We start from the raw sequence: 25,190 nt of genomic DNA on the forward strand, positions 1-25,190 counted from the left end.
GCCAGGCGCAAGCCAAGCTCTAGGCGCGAATCTCCAGCTAAGACGCGAGGCGTCAACCATATGCGAGGCGCCAGTCAAGCGAAAGGTACCAGACAAGCGCTAGGCGCCAACCAAGAGCAAAGCACCAGCCAGGCGCGAGGTTCCTGCCAGGCTTCAGGCTTCAGTCGGGAGAGATCCATTTCAAGAAAGCCCTGGTCTTCTTTGAAACATGGAGATCTCTTAAGCACTTCATAAGTGACTTGATTCCTTCAAACAGCTGAGAATTAAAAGCGCAGGAAGTGCGCGCTTTTGCAAATTCTTGTTCTTTACATAACAATATGTCATATAAGACATATTAGCTGTGTTGTACGGTAGAGGCAAACTCTGTGTTAACTTCTCATTACACAAAGGATGTCAAGTTAACCTACGAGAGATCCTTCTCTTTTGGTTTATACGTTTCTGCGGATACGTTACTGGGATAAGGAGCCGACACTGATCCTTAACTTTGAGTTAAAGTTTTTTAACTTTGGAAAGGAGTGTGGGGATAACTCTTTCCAATTTGAGCGCGAACCCTCGTGTTAGGATCAGGTGATCGGGATCGGTGTTGCGCTCCTTCATAAAGTGTATTGTCATAGAAGTGGTCCAGTACCCATTGACAAAGTCCTTTCAGGCTCTGCCGAGTAAGCGGTTCATATCCCATCGGCAGACCCACAAGAACTCTTAGCCATAGATCACATATCTCGCTAAAGTCTTGAGGTGATGCAGACTACTGGGCAACAGACACGAAGTCTACCACCTATCAGATAGGAACCAAGGTTTTTTATACCTACAACATATGTTGTTTACCTGTCTATTCCATGTTAGCTGTCTCTTACCCTCCACCAAAGGGTGTCAATCAGCTATGTATATATCTGACAGGTAAGTTGATTGTATGAAAATTATATTGTTATAATACAATAAAGTTTCATACATACTTACCTGGCAGATATATACATAGCTAAGACTCCATCGTCCCCGACAGAAATTCAAATTTCGCGGCACACGCTGCAGGTAGGTCAGGTGATCTACCGTCCTGCCCTGGGTGGCAGGATTAGGAACCATTCCCGTTTTCTATTCATATTTTTTCTCTTCCACCTGTCTCCGCGGGGAGGCTGGGTGGGCCATTAATCGTATATATCTGCCAGGTAAGTATGTATGAAACTTTATTGTATTATAACAATATCATTTTTCATGGTTTTTAAGGGAGTTGCAAAGGCCATCATCATCATTATTGCACTTTGATTTTGTGATACAATGTCTCCTTTGACACCTTGCACTGGGAGCTGTACTGTATTGGCTCAAGTCAGCATTTAGTCCAATGTATTTTAACAAAATAGCAAGCTACTTTCAATCTTTACCTGGCTTATTATCCAGTAAAGGGTGATCAAGGCACATGAACAGTATTTTTGCATTTTTAAGATTTTTTACTCTTAAGAGTTATAGCTGTCATTTTAGCACAATCTACGTTATTGATTTTATTGATTTTTTTGCAAGCAATGATACAATTGTCTGACGCCAACCAGAAAAATGTAAAGTAGTGTTATGTGTCAGTCTGGTGTCAGAATATGATTCTTAAAGAAATTTTTAAAAAATGACTTATTAAGGATGAGAATCAAGTTCATCAGTTGATATCCAGTAAATTGAGGCTGAATCCACTCCTCGCTTACCAACTTGGTTAGGTTCCTGAGACCAGGTTGAGCCCTAAGGAAAAATTAGTATATTATTAAAAAATTAAGGTAGCCTAAAGCAGTGTTTGAAACAGATTCATTTCATCCCTCAAAAAGTCATCTTTCATTTTAAAAATATCTTGATGTAATCTGCAATATTATAAAGATCTTTTTAACTGTCATGTCTTTAATACTCTTCCCTATTCTTCAGTCCCCAACTAACCCAGCATAGGTTTTTGCATCTTTGATTAGTTTGTTGTCTAAGCTAGGAATTTATATTCAAATATAAAGACCGTTTCGTACATTCACAAGTACGTATATTCATAGCCTTTTTCAGGAACCTTTAAGACATTTTCTTTGGACATGTGTATGGGTGGTAGTTAGTAGAGGAAAGGCTGCAGTATACTAAATTTTCAGATATTTTGAAAAATGCTCTTGTTTGTATCAATTTAATGATAACATACTTCGATATGCCACTAGTGTAGGTATTTTCATCATCAGACAAAGATATATTGAATAACAGTTTTGTGGTAGATGTTGCTTTGAGACCCCATCTCCCTTTTGTGTGTGTGTGTTTTGTGTTGAATGTGAATACGAAGTGGGTGGATATATAGGCAGTCCCCGGGTTACGACGGGGGTTCCGTTCTTGAGATGCGTCGTAAGCCGAAAATCGTCGTAAGCCGGAACGACGCTTGGAAATATGTCTTAAACTAATAAAAAGTTATAAAAAACCTTACTTGTAATCCTTTGGTTTTACACTACATGTTGTTTCCTGTAGTTTTTATGTACAACCTGGAGTTATTTTCATAAAAGAATGCTGGTTCTTGAAGGTAAAAACTATTGTAATCCTCTGGTGACACTACATTCTTGAAGTTTTATGTACAACCTGGAGTGATTTTGCAAAATCTTGAGGGCTACAAGAACAGCTGATTACTATTTACGTATCATATAGACTAATTAAAGTAAATGTATCTTTAAATAGGCTTATATATTAGTATCAACAAAACATTTCCTGCCATGAGTCAGAGGCCGTTTAATGAAACGAACACTTCTCTGTCCTATCTGTTCAGAAAATAAACGTTACATCAATCCCTCTCTCTCTCTCTCTCTCTCTCTCTCCTCTTTCTCTCTCTCTCTCTCTCTCTCTCTCTCTCTCTCTCTCTCTCTCTCTCTCTCTCTGATCAAATTACATTGGAAACTTGACATACGATTGCCCTAATATACGAATGTTTTGAGATATAACAGAAAATTTGCGAAAATACAAGCTTTGATATACACGAAATATTTGAGATACGATTTTGCGATGAGTGTTTAGTTGTATAGGCGACCGATAATGGCGTTCAGTCTGTTTGTTTGTTGGTGCTGCATGTTAACACGTCGTTGTTTAGTTCGTTGTATTTGCGCCTATTTTTCGTGTTATTTTGTCTATTTTATTATTAACCATGGGTCTCAAAGCTAAAGACAAAGCAGGTGATAAGAAAAAACCCAAGAAAATGATTTCGATGGAAGCAAAACATGAAATTATAGCAAAGCATGAACGTGGCGTTCGTATCGTCGATTTGGCAAACGAGTATGGTCGAAATCCTTCTACAATATCCACGATCATCAAGCAGAAGGAAGCTATAAAAAACCCCGAGACCATTGTTGCCAAAGCGTCTCTCTCTCTCTCTCCTCTCTCTCTCTCTGATCAAATTACGTACTGGATAATGTCTCTCTTTGGATACTTCGATTTTGTCCAAATATTGAGGGCTACAAGAACAGTTGATTACTATTTACGTATCATATAGACTAATTAAAGTAAACGTATCTTTAAATAGGCTTATATTATTAGTATCAACAAAACATTTACTGGCATGAGTCAGAGGCCGTTTAACGAAACCGAACACTTCTCTGTCCTTTAACTCGGAGCGTCGGAGATCGCCTTCTCTCTCTCTCCTCTCTCGCTCCTCTCTCTCTCTCTACTCTCTCTCTCTCTCTGATCAAATTACTGGATAATGTCTCTCTTTGGATACTTGGAATTGCGTTGTAATCTAACCAGAAACTTCGTTTTGTTATTATTACTGGAAACAAGCAATGATTTTTTCATTATTTGCGCTTTTGGACTGTTATATGTAAACTAGTATGTATTCATTCGCTCGGAAACTAGTTCCGCATATGAGGCGTCACTAAAAAACATAGAAAAATACAACATAAAAAGTGTCGAAAATCATCATAATCTCAAAATTTTGTTGTAATCTACCAGAAACTTATTTTTATTAATATACTGTGCTAAACTATAAAGGATTTTTATCATAGTATGCGTTTTTTAAAAGCGTCGTTAACTCGGAGCGTCGGAAGCGTCATAGCGTCGTAACCTCGGAACAAGCGTCAGAAACCCTACCCAGGACGGATTTTTCCATTGAATATTTAAGAAAAAAGCGTCGTAACCTCGGAACGTCGTAAGCCGGAACCGTCGTAACCCGGGGACCGCCTGTATTCAGGTCATGTTTTTTCATTGGATTGCATTTCCCATGATTATTTCTTTATGACCACTGGGTAAGAATTCTCAGTTCTCATGGGTTGGCCATGCATGACAAGAAAATCAGTGTCATGATGTTTGTCAAAGTAATATATGTCCTGTAGGTATTTTATAATGGAATTCAGTCTAAGCCTGCAAAATTCCTGAATTTATAAGTTTGGATGCATTTTATTCATTAGAATCTGATTGGAGTTTTTTCTTAGATTCACAGAGACACTTGGGGAGTGTCTCACTCAAATATGGGGATACAAACAGCTGGTAGCAGAAATAGAGGTTCTTCGTCAGAGACCATATGATCCTGAAAATCCCAGCCATGAGGAAAAGCTTCTAAGATTATGGGGTTTGCTTATGCCAGGAGTTGCTTTAGAGGTGAGATGAGAACCATTACCTACTGTCTTTTGTTCAAATGATTATCTTTCATTAATGTTAGTTTTACATTGTATGTAGCAGTTGGCTGAAAAATATGAATGAAGTTTATAATAGATCAAGCACAATTTTGTAGAAACACAATCATAAATAGACTTATTCTGTGCAACATACCTTGGTTGCACCAACTTAATAGATTTGAAGGAAGAGATTATGCAGTCCCCAGGTACACAAGTCATTGCATCTTGGTACTAGAGACCTTAGGGGACAAGAATCCTATTTGTCACACCAAGCAATGAATATATGTAGACCACTTTCCTTGGTTACCTGTAATGGACAGCAGGGCTCTTTTGATCCCTAATAATTGCATATAAAACTCTCTGGCTCAGCTATTATGATTTCTGTTATTTTATGTTATAATATTTGCATGAATTTTTCCACTAAAACATTCCTATCACTTAATTGGGCCATGAACAACTGTACGACAACATTCACATCTCATTAGAATACAGAGAGATTAGTGTGATTTGAGATTTCTTAAGGGAATGTACCTACTACATCTCCCTTTCCCATTACATCTTACATATATTTGCCTATAAATAGACTGCGATTGTTGTTGGTTTTAGTTCTTATCTTTTATAATAGTATGTCAGCTGTAATTATAATTTTGCAAAGTGAAGTACAAGCAAGGCATGATCCGGCCTCAAACATACTCGGGATGCGTGCAAGATTTTCCCCTCATGCATAAGTTGAAAACATATTCCTAACTTAATGTGAAGTGGTCTTTGTAATTAATACTCATACTTAGTAGTACTATTCATACTAATAACAAGGATCAAATAAAAAGGACACAGATTAAACATGTTCATATATTCGCAGTTAAAAGTAGAAACAAAATAATTGAATAGAAATACTATAGCCTTTCAATTTAGTAAACCAAATAAAGTAAAACGCGCTAAAATCTACGTCCAATTGGCATGTTGCCTCGCCAACGATAATTGGAAAAATATGCTATATGTGGAGTAAATGCAGATGTGGTTATGAGGGACCAGCTTTTCCAGGGACACCAGTTGCTCAACACTTGCCAAGTCTTGGCCGTCAGGCAAGGGTATCAAAGAATCATGCGGAGGGTTTAATCATGATGAACTCTGTCCTCTTGACAGATGGGCCAACTCTGAGATATATAGTATCCACTTGCATCCCCAGAGAATGAAACAAGTCTAGAAGCTGTGGGTGTTTTTTCACCACTTCCCTTGAAGAAGCTAGGATTAACCAGTCATCCAGGTAATGATGCATCTGCATACTTAAGATGCAATGGTGGCAACTGGGGTGAGAATCTTGAGGAAGCCTTAGGGGAAATACACAGTCTAAGATAAAGAGCCTGGAACTGGAACATGCAGCTCCACCAAATGAAGCTCTTATGCTTCCTGCTTCGTGAAGAATGGGAGAATTAGGGTGTGGAAATATGCATCATTCAGGTCTATCAAAGCAGAAAGCCCCTTTGCAATTGGATCTCTGGATGGAATTTGTGCTCTCCATATGGGACAAAGCCTATCAAAGAGACTTGTTGACTGACATAGTTGTATAATTGGTCTCCACCCTTCCCAAAGAAAGTGAGAGCTGACTGTAGAAGCCTGACAACATTGGAAGAATCACCACAAAGGCACCCTTCTGTAACTGGAAGCTACCTAGCTAAAAATGTGCCTCTTGGCTGAATTGAAGTTGTAGAAGGCAATCAAACAAGACAAGGGGAGGTGGAGACCTTGGTCAGTGAACAGCCTTCGGCCACTTAAGGAAATTTCCGATGCTTCTGAGCCTTCAAAACGCTTGGAAATGGGCATTTCCAAGTGTTCCCAAGGAGAGGGGAGCTCAAAAGGAACAACAGGACTTCATGTATGTTGGTATCTTCCACCTAGTGGCTTGTACATATCTCCACATCTTTACTTCTAAAGAGCAATGCTGATGTGGCAAAAATGGATGAGACCTCAAGAGTGGTATATGTGGACTGCTGATTATGTGGTGTGGTGGATTAATGGCATTAGCTAAGGGGAGTCTTTTGTCAGAAAGGCACCTTGGATTGGGGAGTGGAATGGGCTGACACCCTCAGGTTGCTTTTCCCCCCCAATTCATGGACTAGAAACCCACAGGAAGCAATGCTCTGCAGTAGAAAGAAAGCCAGAAAAGCCATGCAAAACTCTTTCTTTTCCTCATCATAATGTTGCTAAGCTGCATTACAGCTAGTTGTCGACTTATGACCTATGCAAGTTACGACTGATTGACTTTACGACCACCCACAACTAAAATGACTGGGAAGCGATGTAAGCAAGAAACAGAGGTGTTCAGCTGAATGTACAACAGTTTTTTCCCAGCTCCTGCCTCTTCACACACGCAGCTCACTTTTCAAGCTGCTAATGACTTATTGTGCATCAGCAATATGGATATAACTCCAGTAAACTTAACCATCAAACACAACCGTAGATGAAATTGAGAGAAAATAATTTTAATAAAAATTCAGGTCTTGAAAGAACCCTTTTATTGTTGTTTTCACGCTGATAAAAGATAAGTAATGTAACGGTAAAGCTTGTGAAATGAAGTGAAAAAAGTGAATGGACTCACATAATATTTTTACGTAATAAACATGCCCACAACGCAATCTGTTAATGAAAAAATACTTAAAAACATGTTTTCATACATTCAACTTACCTGTCAGATATATACATAGCTATCGACTCCGTCGTCCCCGACAGAAATTCAAATTTCGCGGCACTCGCTACAGGTAGGTCAGGTGATCTACCGCCCTGCTCTGGGTGGCAGGACTAGGAACCATTCCTGTTTTCTAATCAGATTCTCTCTGTCGCCGGTGGTATCAACATTGTTGTTACTTCCTCCTGACTGGAATTCTTTTTTCACAACGCTTTTGATCATCTTTCGACTGATTTTTGGTGACGTACTTGGATCGTTGTTTGGCATTCGCTATCGTGGACTGTTTTTTTTTTGGACTTGGCTTTGGATTTTCGTGAATATGTCTGACTCTAGTGTTAGTTTCAGAGTGTGTGTGAATGAGGGCTGTAAGGTGAGGATTCCGAAAGCTTCGGTAGATCCTCACACTGCATGCAGTGGTTGTAGAATGGTTGAATGCTCGATTGAGAATACGTGTAACGAGTGTGAGAAACTGAGTGCGCAAGAATGGAAGAATCTAACTTCTTACTTGAAGAAGTTAGAGAAAGATAGAGAGAGGAAGGCGGCTTACAAAAGCCGGAAAATGTCTAGATCTCGTGAACTTCTATCTAGTTCTGTAGCTTCTTCTTCTGATAACTATGCCCATTCTATTTCAGCCCGTTCACAAGTTGTTAATCCCTCTGATTCGGCCTCAGAAATGGCGGAACTCAGAGCTTCCCTTCAGAAAATGCAGGAAAAAATGGCAGCATTGGAAGGTAAGAGAAGTGAATGTGGTTTCTCAAGTGATTTTAGTGTCCCCAGTGTGGTGGAGTGGGCGTCTGGTCGTCTCTGCGACGCTCCCAGGCCTAGACCTCTTCCAAGCTCCCTGGCCCAGAGGAGAAGGAAAGTTGAAAGTCCCTTCGGCAGAATCTATTACATCTCAGACTGCCAGGGACAGCTATAGGAAAAGCGTCCTAAGAGAGTGCTTTTCGTCATCTAGTTCGCCTTCTCCGAGAAGAGGATGGAAGGAGTCGAAGCTTTCCCGTCCGCTTAAGAGGAATTGGAAAGAACCTGAGCTTAATTCTAGTCCCGAGCGCTTCTCTGAAGAAGATGCGCCTTCGGTAATAAAGAAGGCTAGAAAGGAGTTAGATCTTTGGACTGTAAGAGATCCTCGAGCGCCTTCCAGATCTCCCTCTCCTGATTCGAATGAGTCCTCGACCAGGAAAATTTTGATGAATATGCAGGAGCAATTAGCGTCTTTGGTAGGAGTACTTTCTAAAGAGCCTACTCGTAAGAAGGATGATAGGCTTCCGATTAAGAGATCCAAATACCGATCTCCTGTCAGGCGCAACGAGCCTTCCAGGGGAGGTGTCGCACAGGCGACCATCTCTGGGGGAAGCGGAGCGTTAGGCAGGAGAGAAGTGGAAAAGGAAGTAACTCCTGCCAAGCGTCTGGCGCCAGCTAGGAGCCAGGCGCCAAGTAGGCGCAAAGAGCCCGAGTTTCCTGTAGATCGTTCAAGGACTGGAACTTCATCCAAACAACAAGATCCAAATGGAGAAGAGGGAGCTCCTGATAGGAGTAGAGTGCCTGCTAAGCGCAATATACTTGCCAAACGAAATGCGCCTTCCATGTGTGATACTTCTACCAAACTCCAGGAGTATTCGGAACTAGATGCGCCTTCCAAAGGTCAGGAGTATTCGGAAAGAGATACGCCTGCCAGGCGCCAGGAGTACTCTGATCTCGATACTCCTCCCAGGCGCCAGGAGTATTCTGAACTTAATACTCCTACCAGGCGCCAGGAGTATTCTGAACCTAATACTCCTACCAGGCGCCAGGAGTATTCGGAGCGCGATGCGCCTACCAGACGCCAGGAGTATTCGAAGCGTGTTGCGCCTGCCAGGCGCCAGGAGTATTCCAAACATGATACTCCTACCAGGCGCCAGGAGTATTCTCAGCGAGATACTCCTGCTAAACGCCAGGCGTATTCTCCTCATGAAGAGCTTGATATCCGACAGGAGTCTTCCAGGCGTAAAACTGTTATGCACGACTCGCCTAATGATAGACGTAGAGAGAGAGTTACTCTTAGTCCCTCTCCTAGTAGAAGTGCTTCTTCTTCGGAAAGGAAGAGATCAAGGGAGGAGACAGATGAGAGAAGGGAGCCTTCTCCTTCCGAGCCTATTAATTTAGAAGACGTCTCGGAGGACGAAATCACTAACAAAGAAGGACTTTCAAATTATAAAGTTCTTTCTTCTCTTCTCTTAGAAGAATATGGAGATGCCTTGACTCCAGCCGCTCCTCCTCCTCCGCGCTCTCTTTTTTCAAGCACGAAAGCGCACAAGTCTTCATCTTTCCTGAAAATGAAGCCGGCCATATCTATGAAAAGGGCCCTACAATCTCTTGACTCCTGGTTCAAGACAAAGAAGGAGTTAGGAAGGACAGTCTTTTGCATGCCTCCTGCTAAACTAACGGGTAGGAGAGGCATATGGTATGAAACGGGAGAGAATATGGGATTGTCTCTGCCCGTGTCAGCTGAGTTAGACTTCTCGAGTCTCGAAGACTCCTCGAGGAGACACGCCTTAAATTCGGCTAAAGCAACATGGGGTCTTTCGGAAATGGACCATCTTCTCAAGGGACTTTTCCACACTTTAGAAGTATTTAACTTCCTGGATTGGTCCCTTGGAGTTATTGCTAAGAAGTCCCATGAAAAGGAACAGCTAAACCCCGAAACCTTACATAGCATCCTTACATGCATTGATAAGGCTGTTCAAGATGGATCGGCAGAAGTATGCTCCCTCTTTGGTGCGGGAATACTCAAGAAGAGGGCGGTTCATAGTGCTTTTCTCACTAAGGCCGTCTCTCCTTCGCAGAGATCCGCTTTATTGTTTGCGCCTCTCTCAGAACATTTATTTCCTTCTCAGTTGGTGAGAGACATTGCTCATTCACTAACTGAGAAGGCCACTCAAGATCTTCTAAGACAATCCTCAAGGAAGAATAGACCTGTGGCCAGTGAGGAAAAGAAAGCCACTAGGCCAGCTCAGCAACAGCAGCCCTTTCGAGGAGGCCCTCAGGCTAGATCCATCGCCAGAAGGAAGATAACGGGAGAAGGGGAAGATCTTCCTTCCGTCCCTTTAAGAAGGGAAAATGAGAAATCTTTCCTCCAGACACCTGTAGGAGCCAGGTTACAGTTCTTTGCGGGAGCATGGGAAGACATAGGATCCGATCCTTGGTCGATGTCAATAATCAGGAAGGGTTATTATATCCCATTCAAGGACAGGCCCCCCTTGACAACATCACCGAGGGAACTGTCCGCCAGATACAGGGACCCTGTTCTGATGGATACTCTTCGTCAAATGGTGGAACAGATGTGGGACAAAAGAGCAATAGAACTGGTACTGGATCACAGCTCCCCGGGGTTTTACAATCGCTTGTTTCTTGTAGCGAAAGCCTCGGGGGGATGGAGACCAGTACTGGATGTAAGTTCGCTGAACAAATTCGTAGAACAACAGAAGTTCAGCATGGAAACGTCTGCTTCAGTACTTGCAGCACTCCGTCAAGGAGATTGGATGGCGTCCCTAGATCTTCAAGACGCATATTTTCACGTCTCGATTCACCATTCGTCGAGGAAGTACCTTCGTTTCATGTTCGAGGGAAGGATCTATCAGTTCAGGGCCCTGTGTTTCGGCCTATCTACGGCTCCCCAAGTCTTTACAGACTTGATGAAAAATGTGTCAAAACACCTACACATGAAAGGATAAACGTCTCCCTATACCTGGACGACTGGCTCATCAGGGCCAGGTCTCGAAAGCAGTGTTTGGAGGATCTGTCAACAATCCTGGAATTGACGAAGGTATTAGGATTAATCGTGAACCTCGAGAAATCTCAGATGGTCCCCAGCCAGAACGTAGTCTATCTGGGGATTCAGATGGATTCTCGGGGTTTTCAAGTATTTCCTTCTCAAGAGAGAATAAGGAAAGGCTGTTCCACAGTATTGAACTTCTTAGAGAAAGAGCGCACTTCAGTGAGGGAATGGTTGAGCCTTCTGGGGACCCTTTCCTCGCTCGAACAGTTCTTTCCTCTAGGAAGACTACATCTCCGTCCGCTTCAGTTCTTCCTGAGAAGCAGTTGGAGTTGGAAGACAGGACAGCTCTCGAACACGTTTCCAATCTCATCGGAAATAAAAGATCAATTAAGGTGGTGGTTGACCCCCTTAGAAGAAAACAAAGGAGTATCCTTGGAAGTACGGAACCCAAACCTGACATTGTTCTCAGACGCGTCGGAGACAGGTTGGGGTGCGACCTTAGGATCCAAAGAAGTGTCAGGCACCTGGTCGGAAGAGCAGGTGTCATGGCACATAAATTGCAAGGAGCTATTTGCAATTCACCTTGCTCTTAAGAGCTTTGAGCACATAGTCAGAGACAAAGTGATACAGATAAACTCCGACAATACAACCGCTCTGGCTTATGTCAAAAAACAAGGAGGAACTCACTCTCTCGCCCTATACGAACTAGCAAGAGATCTGCTGATTTGGGCGAATCAAAGAAACGTGGTTCTCCTAACAAGATTTGTCCAAGGGGAGAGGAACGTCAGAGCGGACAGACTGAGCAGGAGGTTCCAGGTCCTTCCTACAGAATGGACCCTCCACTCGGAAGTCTGTCAGAGCCTTTGGTATCTTTGGGGGAAACCTCAGGTAGATCTATTCGCCATGTTTCTCTCCAAAAGGATAGATACATTTTGCGCCCTTGTAGAAGATCCCAGGGCTTATGCAATAGACGCCCTTCTCCTGGACTGGTCAGGGCTAGATGTGTACGCTTTTCCCCCATTCAAGATACTGGGGGAAGTAGTCAGAAAGTTTGTGGCCTCGAAGGGAACCAAGATGACTCTGATAGCCCCATATTGGCCATCCTGAATTTGGTTCACGGAGGTAATGGAGTGGACAGTGGACTTCCCCAGATCTCTTCCAAACAGGATAGATCTGCTCAAACAACCCCACTTCGAGAGGTACCATCAAAATCTACCCGCTCTTGCTCTGACTGCCTTTTGACTATCGAAAGACTTGTCAGAGCGAGAGGGTTTTCTCGCAAGGCGGCAAGCGCAATTGCCGAGAAGTTTTAAGAAACTGGTGCAGGTCGAAGAAGCTGTCCTCTTCCAATACCTCTGTGACTGAAATTGCGGATTTCCTTCTTTTCCTGAGGGAAAAGTTGCATCTCTCTGTACCAACTATTAAGGGGTACAGAAGTATGCTTTCAGCAGTCTTCAGAAACAGGGGATTAGATTTGACGAATGATAAAGATTTGCACGATCTCATTCGTTCCTTTGAAACATCGAAGTCAGTAGAACCTAGGGTTCCAAGCTGGAACTTGGATGTGGTCCTGAAATTTCTGTCCTCCGAGAAGTTCGAACCACCTCATACGGCTTCATTCCGGGATATCACTAGAAAGTGTATATTTCTGCTATCTCTTGCTACGGCTAAAAGGGTCAGCGAGTTGCACGCCCTTGAGTCACGAGTTGGCTTCAAAGGAGATTCTGCGATTTGTTCATTCCAGACTCTCTTTCTTGCCAAAAATGAGAACCCTTCGAATCCCTGGCCCAGGAGCTTCGAGGTAAAAGGACTTACTAGCCTAGTGGGCAGAGAAATAGAAAGATCACTTTGTCCAGTTAGAGCACTGAAATTCTATCTGGACAGAAAGAAGCAGTTGGGAGGTTCACAACATGGTCTATGGTGCTCGGTGAAGGACCCCAAGAGACCAATGTCTAAAAATGCTTTGGCCTTCTTTGTTAGAAGTGTCATTACTGAGGCTCATAAGAACTGCCCAGATGACTCTTTTAATCTATTAAGAGTAAGAGCTCATGAGGTAAGGGCAATCGCGACGTCTATTGCGTTCCAAAGGAATATGTCACTTAAAAATATTTTGGATGCAACCTATTGGAGATGCAACTCAGTATTTGCATCTCATTACTTAAAAGATGTGCGAGTTACGTATGAGAAATGTTTTTCTCTAGGTCCGTTTGTGTCAGCACAGACAGTTCTGGGTAAAGGAGAGAGCACTGATCCTTAAATATGTGTACGTAACCCTCTTGTCGGATGTGTTCTTGTGTTTCCTGTGCATGGGAGTGTCAGATGCCGCACTGGCGGCCTTCACTTCTCTTCATTAAGAAATCAAATGACAACTGACTTTTAGAGGGGTACAAATTTTTTTTTTCTGAATTTTGTATGTGTGATTATCGAGTTTTTGGTTGTTTGCTAAGAGTTTGGGGATGACTCTTGGTAATCTTAGAACTAACACGGGTTAGGATCGGGTGATCGGGATTGGTTGTGTGCTCCTTAAAGAAGGCGTTTTGTCATATAAGCGGATTAGCACCCATTGACAAATGCCAGTTAGGCTCTGCGGAGTAAGTGGATGAGACCCCATCGACAGACCCACAAGAACTCTTGGCCGCAGATCACTATCTCGCTAAGGCTCTTGAGGTGAAGCAGACTCCTGGGCAGTAGCCACAAAGTCTTCCACCTAATAAGGTAGGAACCAAGGTCTATTAATACCTACAACATATGTTGTTTACCTGTCTAGTCAGTAGTTAGCTGTCTCTTGCCCTCCACCAAAGGGTGTCAATCAGCTATGTATATATCTGACAGGTAAGTTGAATGTATGAAAATGAGATTGTTATGATACAATAAAGTTTCATACATACTTACCTGGCAGATATATACGATTGAAGACCCACCCAGCCTCCCCGCAGGAGACAGGTGGAAGAGAGAATCTGATTAGAAAACGGGAATGGTTCCTAGTCCTGCCACCCAGAGCAGGGCGGTAGATCACCTGACCTACCTGTAGCGAGTGCCGCGAAATTTGAATTTCAGTCGGGGACGACGGAGTCGATAGCTATGTATATATCTGCCAGGTAAGTATGTATGAAACTTTATTGTATCATAACAATATCATTTTATAATGACAAATTACTTTGTCTCATATAAGTAAAGTATCTAGATATTTTACTCTAACTAGAAGCAAGGCAATTCGCTCTGAATTAAGTTGAATATGGCGAAATAAACTCGTATTCGCCATCAGCTGATTTTCAAACCAAAACATTGACCACTTTATAAATATTTTATGATACATTAATATGAGAATACATACAATATTATTGGATACAGTAATGTATAACTTTTTAAAAGATTCACAGAAAAGATGCATATTCATTATGTTTTCATTTCATAAATATACATACCCATCAGCAGCCTGACATCGCTCAATTAGGTATGCTGATGTCGGTCCAAATCTGATATCCGTTTCGTGTGCAATTTTTTTTTCTACTGATATATCATTGTCAGAATGTATTGAACCTCCAAAATTGGCTTGTGTTAATTGATTACTTAATTATATCGTATATGTAGTATACAGTATACTGTAGGCTAAGCTACTGTATTAGTATATGTACGATATATGTATCGTGATAACATCGTCATTGTATACACGAGGCTAACTTGTTAATATTATTCAATTTTTCTTTGTACTGAATTATCTTAAGCCAATGTGCATTGAACGTAGCTGAAATTAATCATTACTATACCATATATGTATGAAGTATACTGTGTAGTATAGGAAAGGCTACCCCATATGTAAAGATGGTACTGATTACCCTAGCATAGGCTAGGCTAGTATAATATTCTTACGGTAAATTAACATGGGCCAACTTACATCCAAAACGATTTACAACCAGTTGGTTGTAACCAATTGCGGTCTTAAGTCGACAACTAGCTGTACATGTAGCAAACATTCAACACTGAGGCACAACCTAGGGAGAAGACAAGCTGATAAGCCTTATCCATATTCTCAACTGGAGGTGAATTACTAGGTATCAGGGCACTAACCAAGTATACCCACTTTTGCCTGTTCAGAAGGGCCAAGTTTTCTCTGCTGAAACACTCACACGCAGCCATCTCTGAAGTCATCTAGTGACCCAAGTGAAGTGTAAAAAATAAAATTAAAAAAAAGTGTTGGAGAAAGAGGGGAATGGAGTTTGAGGAAAGTAGCCTTAGATCCAGCACAATTTTCTGTGACTGATCAGGGAGAGGTTGCTGAGGTCAGGACCAGTAATCTACCATGTGAAGGAAAATATCCCTGTGGACATACAGTATGGTCCCCAATTATGTGAGAATTTGGTTGATCCACAGCCTCGCAGAATTGGAAATTCGCAGATTTCGAAACACATACCTTATGGGAATAATTCCATTAGGGCCAAGGCAAATGGCAACTTACCCAGTCAAACTTTTTTATACTACCCATTTTCAATACTTTTTATGTACTATACTGTAATTTTTTCTAATATGAAATTGTTCTTATGGATAAATAAAACATTAAAAAGGTCTTAATAGCTTGAAAAAGTTTAAAATTACATCCAGGATGGTGAAAACTCCCACACGTAAATAGTGCCACCATTGGGTGCAGTGTACTGTACAATACAGTCATTTCCTTTAAAAAAAACCTTTCACTATACTCTGTTTTTTTCCATCTGTCCATCCGCCTGTGGTGTTTTCGCATGGTAACACTGCGTCCCGGGTTTTAAATAGTTACGCTATGTGTAAGTTTTAGGTAAATAAAAGGATATCTGGGTGTATACTTGCAACTGAAAAGTGTTTTAATAATTTACTGTATGCGAATTACACCATTAATATTCAAAAAAGGATATTATTTAAAGCCCAGGACACAGTGTTACCATGCACAAACACCACAGGAGGATGGACAGATGGAAAAAAACAAGAGTATAGTCATTTTCATCAAAACCTATTTCAACAGTAGAAAAAAATAAATGATCAAATGCCAAAAGTTAGCCAAAACAAGTTAACCTAGAACAAAAAACTTCTTATTTCATGTTCAGCAACGACAGATTTCAAGTTGTCAACTGCTGCCAAAATGGAAGTTGCTCCTTCCTTCGTCTTTAACTTAAGGGCAAGCTTTTTAGTTTCAAGAAAATAATTCTTCCTCTTTGACTTCTAGGCAGATGCATACATGATGCAGATGATCAGAATATACTCTGCAGATCTGAATAACACATATGGCAATGATGATGATACCGATCATTCATACACAATGCACTATGATGTCACAAATGCGTGAGACAGAGCCTTCCGTCTTAGCTAATGGCTGAGCAGAAGCCTTCAGAATACACTTTGCAGATCTGAATAATATCTATGGCGTTGATGATGATACCGATCATTCAGAATACACTTCGCAGACGTGAATAATACATATGATGATGGTGATGATACCGATCATTCATACACACTGCGCTATGATGTCACTAATGCGTGAGGCAGAGCCATCCGTCTTAGCTAATGGCTGAGTAGGAAATTTTTCTTTTGCATTCCCCTTTAGAGGAATAATAATTTTTTCCTCCAAGCCTTCCCCCCACCCTTTCTCAGATACCAGCGAATCCCCTCCCCATCCCCCCCACCTAAAATACTTGAAAAGACAATAGATTTGATACGTTTTGTGGCTTGTGACTTGCAGACTTTGTACAGTTTCCCAGATACAGAAAATCTATTTTTGAGGACTAGCGACCGCATAAAAAGGGAATCGCACAATTCAAACACACATAAATCGGGACCGGACTGTAATTGAGCAGCTTACTCAGCAGAAGTTTAAAAGGTCTTGGAGCTTTATAGTACCTTGTTGCTGTTATGGTGTGCAGAGGTCTAGCTGGATGGTCAGGACCAAAGATGTTGCAGACTCAGTTGAGGATTGCCATAAAGGAAGTGGCTTACAAATCTTACAAAGATCCCCATAAAGAAAGTGTCTTTGAAAGCTTGCAGATCTTCCTTGTTTTCTTCATGTTAGTCATCTGTCTGGTAGTTTGGAGAAGAGGACAGCAAGAGTATGGAGTAGCTAAACATGAGATGCTTTTATGTCCCGGGGGTCAGGGAGAAGCATGTCTATGGACTTGACAAGCTCAGATGGCAACCATTGTGGGTTTGATAGACTAAGAAGGCTCCTAGCACAGACGCAGAGAACCTTTGTGGCATAGTTTGAAGATACTTTTGGGCAAGATGGGTCTCACTGGAGGAACCAAAAGAGTTCCACTTTGCAGTCTTGTCAACAAAGAATACCCGACAATAACAAAATTGCAGAAATATGAACTGTGGAAACTGGAGGAGCCACAGAAGGCAACTGCAAAGACAACTTTATTGGTAAAGTTGATGTGAAGGCTGCCAAGAAAGTATTGGATCTGGGATGGGAGCAGTGTACATTGCTTCTGAAGATGTGGACTACCAGATCCCCAGAGATAGGCAGATAATTCAAGACTGAAAATATCAAAATGGTCGCAAGCACACAGTCATTCATGTAACCAGGAATTACTGAATGCACACCATCCACCAAGGAAAGGAACAGCATGAATATAGTAGAAGTTTAGTATGGAGGAGCAGTTTAGTATGTACTAGGAAGCAATCAGATACACAGGTGTGCTTGAGTACATGTTAACATGTGTACACAGAAATACACAAGTGCTATACAGGCAGTCCCTGGTTATCGGGGGGGGTTCTGTTCTGAAAATTGGTGATTTATGGTACTTTATGGTGCCAATAACTGGATTTTGCACCGATAACTGGTCAATGGCTCCTTTGTTAGGTATATATTGGCGCATGCCAGAGTAAAAAATCACCAATTTTTGGCAATTTTCAGCATTAGACAAGCCCCATAAAACCAGATTGCTGATAACTAGGACTGCCTGTACTGTAGCACATAAATACACTCGGGCATAAAAACACTCAGGATCAGGAGAAGGTGAGAAGTTGCATATGTAGGAAGAGGGCAGTAATCAAAATCAGGTTCATATGTGAAGGAACTTGAATACTCGGAAGTAGTCAAACCAGAAGGGGTCAAACCTATGGGCTTCAAATAAAGGAGGAGGTTCTGAGTCTGTCAGGAAGACCATAGAAAGATCAGTTGGAGTAGGAAGACACGATAAGATGGCAAACTGCTCCTTCATAGAAAAATCCACAGTAGCAAAGAACTGCATGATGAATATCATCAGCTGAGCAAAGGAAGTCCAATGAAGACAGAAACACCACAGGAAGAAAGAGTTGAATGAGAGGCATAATTCATACCTAAAACTGCAAGATTAGCTGATGACAAGGTTGACTTCTAGAACATTACGTGAGACAGACATTTGTTTGGAAGAAAATCATTGGGCAAGTAGACTGTAGGAGTTGAGATAATGAGGAGGCATAGTGGAGGAGGAAGCCCCATCCAAAGATGCCCAAAACTTGATAGCTGTGGGTTTGGATTGTTAGGTAGAACCTGAGTCCAACAACTCCCCCATAGCCAAAGTAGGGTTACATTGTTTACAGGCATGCTACTGAACATACTAGTACTAATACAAATGCAAAAACCAGTTGTTACACACAGCACATGTCAAATCAGGTGAACACTGGTGTCCCTTGCATGAAGGCCTGTCCATGTACTCTGAGGCATGATTAATACTACCATACAAAATTCAGAATACTCTATGATGAAGTAAGTTACAAGCTCAACACTAGGCTCTATAAATAGAGCAAATAATTATAGCTGGGACACAATCGAGGATTTAAAACAACCAATGTTATAGTGAGCAAAAAAGCATACACAGGTATTGGGTAAACATACTGACTGGTAAGAGGTAAGCACTACGCTGGGCAAAAAAAAAAAAAAAAACCCAAGCTTAGAGTTATATGATGAAATGAACAATGTAAACTTGAAAATTGCTGAACATTACCAAATTTTACAGAAAGTCCATGAAGCTTACTGTTGGGCACTAAAAAAAAGGAAGAGGAGAGATCTCACAATACAACAGTTACCCACTCAAGATAAAGAAAGTAACTCACTCTAAACACTGAGCATTGCTTTTGGTGAAGAAGATAATACAAAATAACTGAAGATGGTTCATTGTGAATGACAGCCCATTTTGGTTTTTGAAGTCTGTGCAGCACATCCAGACCCAGTGAAGGCACAAAGTTTTTGAAGTCTGTGCAGCACATCCAGACCCAGTGAAGGCACAAAGAAGATTTAGTGGCCAGGCAGCACTCTGGGTTCAGCAGGCACATAAGTTGTGGGATCTCATCCTTCAAACCATTTTGAGTTAGTGCACTTGGGTGCATTCTGCAACAGAATAAGACTATTTGTAATTTACTGATTTGTAATAACCATCCAAAATATGAAATGCCAGTAATTTAGTTATGCCCCATAAATATATAATGGATGAATATCAAATGTGTTCTCATGAATTATTTTTATTTGTAATAGTATTACATGCACATAGTGGCTGAGTCAGGTTTTAGCTTTTTAGAAGTGAACATGACCATAGTGTCTTACTTATAAAACTGCTTATTACTTCATAAGTATATTAGATCCCTGTTTTTGCATTATTTTTTGCTTTACAGTAATGCATTTTTAGTTATTTGATGTTTCCTATTTCAATTGCAGTGAACTTTATTTGTGAATTCTTCCTAATTTTTGCATTATCTTTTCATGTTTAATTTATGGAGTGGAGTTTGTATATTTACTAATACTTCATATGAATGTTGTTGTTACAGTGAATGTTGGTAAATTTAGTAACGATCTTATTTGCAGTGTACTTTGATAATAGTAAAGGTTCTTTGCAGTGTCCTGTAGGACTTGGCTGCATTTTTATAAAGACAATGTAACAGTAAGGTAAATGATGGCTTAAAACTTGTTGATTCAAAGAAAGGGACAATTTTGGAATTTTTTGTTAGGGTAGTTGCTTGTTTTGAACTCAAGGAGTTACCCCTCCATGGTGTGTCAGCACTCTCCATGGTGACTAGACTAATATTAAAGAAATATCTTTTATCCAGGTCTTGTAGCCAGTTATTGTATTGTAATGATAAACACTGTGACACGTGATAAAGTACATAGGCAGTCCCCAGTTATTGGTGGTGCAGTTTTATGAACCATTCCTCTCCTAGTCAACTTACAGTGTCTACTACTTCAAGCCAGTGATCTTTGCTAAAGATCGCTTAGATTCTAAATTTTTTCATCAAGGATCTTGGAAACCTCTAAACTTGAAAGTTAAGTGCTTATTTTTAAGCTCCAGTTAAAAATGATAAGTTTAAACTGTGGAACAAGTGTTTATTTTTTATATGAAATCCAAAATCCGGCCTTTGTTTTGCAAAAACATTATTGGTGCTTCCTAATGGTCTCGTTTGCTTTTTGTGAAAAGTACAAAATTTGAAGAATGCATCATTTTATCTAAAAGTTTTTGCTAATGAAATTCTGCAATTTACTGTTAGTATTAATTTAGAAGATAATGATGTCTACAATAGCCTAGGCAGTAGCGTACATGAGATGATAGCCTAACAGTATAGTAGATTTTGTTTGTAGCCTATAACCTAGGATTACATATCCAAAAGGTGATTTAAGTAACCTGAATTAGGTAGTAACCTAAACTAAGGTAAAGGAAGAGCTTTTTAACACACATCATTTTAAGGTCATAGGCAACAGCCTAGTTTTGCACCAAGGACCCTAGGATTTGATAAACAGGCTAAAGATTTTTTCCCTTTATATAGCCTATATATTTAAAACACTATCTAGATAATCCAGGATGAGGCATATGTACCTTATATTAGGTGATAAACTTCCCATTATTGGACTAAATCTTTAGCCAAGACAAAGTTACCTGGGACTAGATGAATAGTAACAGATGAGATGATAGCCTAGCTTTAAGGGTACATACTAAGGTAACTGTATTTTTATGTAACCCATACCGTTAAGTGTGAATTAAATCTTCCAGATTAGGCAGTATCAAGATGAGAGTAAGTGATAGCCTAGCTATAACATTATTGGGTTACTGTTTTATATAGTAAACCAAATAACCTAGGATTGGGTATAAACAACACCCTTGGTTAGACAAAAATAATAGTTTGACTGTAAGGGTACACATTAATAAGTTTCTGTTTTATATAGCTTATACGTTTCAATGTGATATATAATAATCTGGATTAGGCAATATCTTATACAAGGGTAAGTAAGAACAAATAAGCCTATGGTTAATATTATATAAAGTAATATTGTAGGCTCAATAAAAAATAATGTAGTTTTTACAACACCTTAGCTTATATGTAAAGCTACTTATTAGTAAAGTCTTACATAGCCCATATCCGACTACACTGTGTATCAGTAGGTGGTATGGTTAGTCCTGACCTCATAGGTGCTAGAATGGAAAACCAGGGGTCTTACTAACAGGTGGGTATACTGACTATCGCTGGGGAAGGTGCGATAAGACTGCAACCATACCCAGCATACTTAGGTAAGTCACTACAGAACTTCACCCCCAAAAAATAAGTTCTTGTTTAGTTCTTGTTATTTTGTGAACAAAACTTATGGTTTGACCTTGGACCAGAAACTATTTAGTTTTTCTCTGGGTTATTGGGATTAAAATTTTGAGAGCTTAAGCCTTTCATCACATATCAATTTCCTTGTAAAGCTCCTGAGGACAAAACAAGTGACTAAAAAAAACAGGTTTTGACATCGGAAAAACCTATTTTTGGTATTCGCTGTTGATTCCTCAAAACCCTCCCACTTCCCTGATAAAAAAAAGCTCAGGATTTGGGCAGGGGATCATCCTACATTGACCAACAGAGAGCAATGGTTCATGGTCTTTTAACTGGCCCGGTCGTAAGCAAGCTGGCATACATGCATTTGCAATAGTCACTTCTTCCAGATTTTGATGTAAGAAAAACTGGGTTCAGCCTCGCTGAAGATGAGAGAAAATGCCCTCTTGTCTCTGAGTCCATTATACTCTATCATGTGTCATAGTGTTTATCATTACAACAATACCCGGTTACAAGACCTGGCTAAAAGATATTTCTTTGATATTAGTCTAGTCACCAAGGAGGGGTAACTCCTTGAGGACTCGACAGGGACTACCAAAAATAGGTTTTTCCTACGTTGTTTATTAAAGATGATTGTAGAGGCAACATGAAAACAAGAAGTCAGATGAAATACTGATATACTGTAGTTTTAGAAGAGAAAAGAATGCTGTGTTAAAAGATTATAGTCAGTATTGTGTGTAATTTTATTCTTTATTGATAGTAACCATTATAATGTTACTGATGTATTAAGGGCATTAGCAAAATACTTTTGCTAGGATTATTGGTTATCATCTATAAGATTGGTATTCTTTTTTCTGTGGAAGTAGGAAAAGGTTGTAAATATACACAGGCTAGTGCAGCTGTAGAGCAAGATTATTTTGCATAAATTTTTTAACTATGAAAGTGTAGGTGTATTTTAATCCATGTTAATGAAATTTAATCTTCTTTACTCACAGGCCAGAGTAACTAAACAATGGCAAGACATTGGGTTTCAAGGAGATGACCCCAAAACTGATTTTCGAGGCATGGGCATCTTAGGCTTAGAAAATTTATTGTAAGTAATTCAGTTACAAACTTCACTTCCTCTCATGTCACTGATGTATCTGTTTGTTGTTATTTATAGATGATAAGTCTCTCAGGGGGCTCATTTGCCTTGTGTTGAGTGATGACAGTTTAATTCAAGTTATCTACCATTATGGGCCGGTCATAGGAAAGGCAAAAGTGACTCAGTGGTTAGGTAAAACCATGCCCTCTGAACCCTGGTCTTCCACAGTCCTGTGTTCAATTTCTCTTGCTTCATGCTACACTCATATACATACTCTCTTTGCTTATTTAATGATTTAGCATATACAGCCAGTCTCCGGTTATCAGATCCTGTTTTATGGCGCTTATCTAGCAATGACGATAACTGAATTTTCGGCACCAATATGCACTGAACCTTGGTTATTGACACTGATAACTAAGGATTGGTGCCAGTAACTGACGATTGGCATATTGACATCAATTTCAAGTTATTGCCACACCATCAGGAACGGAACCCCCACCGATAACCAGGGACTGCCTGTAATATAAATAGTACATACATATACTACACTTGTTCATTAACCATCTTCATCATCATCACCTCCAATGCTGTGCATTGCCAAGGATGACTCTTCGACATTCTGCCACTCGTCTGTCTCATGCTACATCTTCCACAAATTTTTAGTCGTCTCCAGCATCCTGCTTCATACTTCTCATCCAAATAAGTCTGGGTCTTCCAATTCTTTTGGTGCCCACATTGCCAACAGGAGACCATCTGACACTATGACATATTATTCTTGTGGGATAATGAGGAGGGCATGTCCAAGCTGTCTCCATTTGCTTTCACTATTATCTTATCCAAATACATACTGTATGGAAATTCCATAATTTCCCTTATAGTATCATTTATCATTCTTTCATACCATCTGACTCCTGATATTAATTTGAAGCTTTATTCTGTAGGTGACAAAATCTAAAAGGTATACAGGTAGTCCCCAGTTCCATTCCCGGCTGAGTGCCAATAACAGAAGATCATTGTTGGTAATAAATGGTGTTTACAATGCTGTAAGCTGTAAGCGCTGATCAGCGCAGATAAACCACTTAATGGCATCAAAAATCATGTACCAACACTAATACATAACCCATCTACTGATGCCAATTACAGTCGACCCCCATATTCAAGGGGGTTAGGGACCACAACCCCCCATGATTATTGGAACCTACCCTCTAAAAGCGCTTATATGTAATACCTTACTGTGTGATTGGTGTGGGGGGAGAGAGAAAACTGAGAAAGAAAGAAAGAGAGAGAGAGCGAGAAAAACAAAACACTATATATGCACATTAAAAATTTAATACATAATTGACAGTACTACAGAAAGGAAAGTAAAGATTAATTCACAAAACTAGGTTATAAGAATATACTACAATATCAGTGAACTTTGAACAAAAAAAAGAAAAGTGAAATTCCCTTAATAACCAGGGAGCTACAAACCAATCAGCAACTAGCAGCTCTAAATCCTGCTCTGTGAGAGAGAGAGAGAGAGAGAGAGAGAGAGAGAGAGAGAGAGAGAGAGAGAGGATGAGGGAGGAGAGAGAGAGACGAGAAGAGATAGGAGAGAAAAAGGGGGGGGGAAAAAAAGAGAGAGAGAGAGGGGGGGGGGGGGGGCTCTGGACTAGTTCCTTACATGGGTTAAACAATTAAAAATGTCAATAATACAGTTTATATTATGCATATCTTCCTATCAACTACTCTCTGTTTCTATCCTTATCTATCTATCACTTTTGGAGAGAAAGAGAAAGAGAGCACTGATTGGAAAACATCATATATTTGACCTCAAAGAGGGCAACACACTACCCTTCTGGTCAGTAATGTCAAGATATTTGATACTTGACAGGCACACCCTCCCCCTCTATCAATGACACTGGGAAAAGAGACGAGGGAAAACATTTCTCTACCTAAAACCTTATTAATTCACTAAACTATATGTATTTTCATTAATGAATTAATAATTAGCTGTGTTTACATTAATAATAGTATTTGAAAATTTGTAAATCATTTTTTGTTCATGAAACTTACCTGTCAGATATATATATAGCTGTATTCTCTGAAGTCCGACAGAATTTCTAAAACTTACGACACACGTAGTGGGAGTTGGGTGGTTAGTACCCATTCCCGCCGCTGGGAGGCGGGTATCAGGAACCATTCCCATTTTCTATCAGATTTCTTCTGTCGCCGGTGTCGTAAACAACTGTTTACACACCTCCGCCTCAGGATTTTGGAAAACTTTTCATTGCTTGAGTATCCTCTTGACTTTTTGGTTTAATGTATGACACTTACCTGGCAGGTATATATATAGCTATATTCTCTCTATATTCTCTGTTCCACCTGGCAGAAATTTTCAAAACTCGCGGCAAACGCTAGTAACCTATTAGTAGTTCAGGCAACCACCACCCCGTTACCGTGGCGCTAGCGCTAGGAACCGTTCCCAATTGGGCCAGATTTTCTCTGCCAGCCGAACCGGCAACATTGTTGGTGGTTCCCTGCTAGGATTTTCATTCTCGTTGCTTACTTTTCATGGAT

General features: G+C 40.4%; 1 protein-coding gene and 1 long non-coding RNA gene across 3 annotated transcripts in view; one reads left to right on the forward strand and one right to left on the reverse strand.

The window, feature by feature from the left end:
- LOC135226452 (ELMO domain-containing protein 2-like) overlaps positions 1-25,190 on the forward strand; it is a 130,915-nt gene that overhangs the window by 43,660 nt on the left and 62,065 nt on the right. For both annotated transcript variants that reach the window (XM_064266046.1, XM_064266045.1), the window contains exons 4-5: positions 4,407-4,572; positions 22,543-22,640. In XM_064266046.1, the coding sequence (XP_064122116.1) occupies positions 4,407-4,572; positions 22,543-22,640 (264 nt within the window). The remainder of the gene's footprint in view (positions 1-4,406; positions 4,573-22,542; positions 22,641-25,190) is intronic.
- The window catches only part of LOC135226453 (uncharacterized), a 78,880-nt gene continuing 72,909 nt past the window's right edge, over positions 19,220-25,190 (reverse strand). Inside the window, exon 3 of the long non-coding RNA XR_010317229.1 lies at positions 19,220-19,358. This is a non-coding gene — a long non-coding RNA (uncharacterized LOC135226453). The remainder of the gene's footprint in view (positions 19,359-25,190) is intronic.

This window comes from Macrobrachium nipponense, chromosome 14 (genome assembly GCF_015104395.2).
Source record: "Macrobrachium nipponense isolate FS-2020 chromosome 14, ASM1510439v2, whole genome shotgun sequence".
Taxonomy (NCBI): Eukaryota; Metazoa; Arthropoda; class Malacostraca; order Decapoda; family Palaemonidae; genus Macrobrachium; species Macrobrachium nipponense.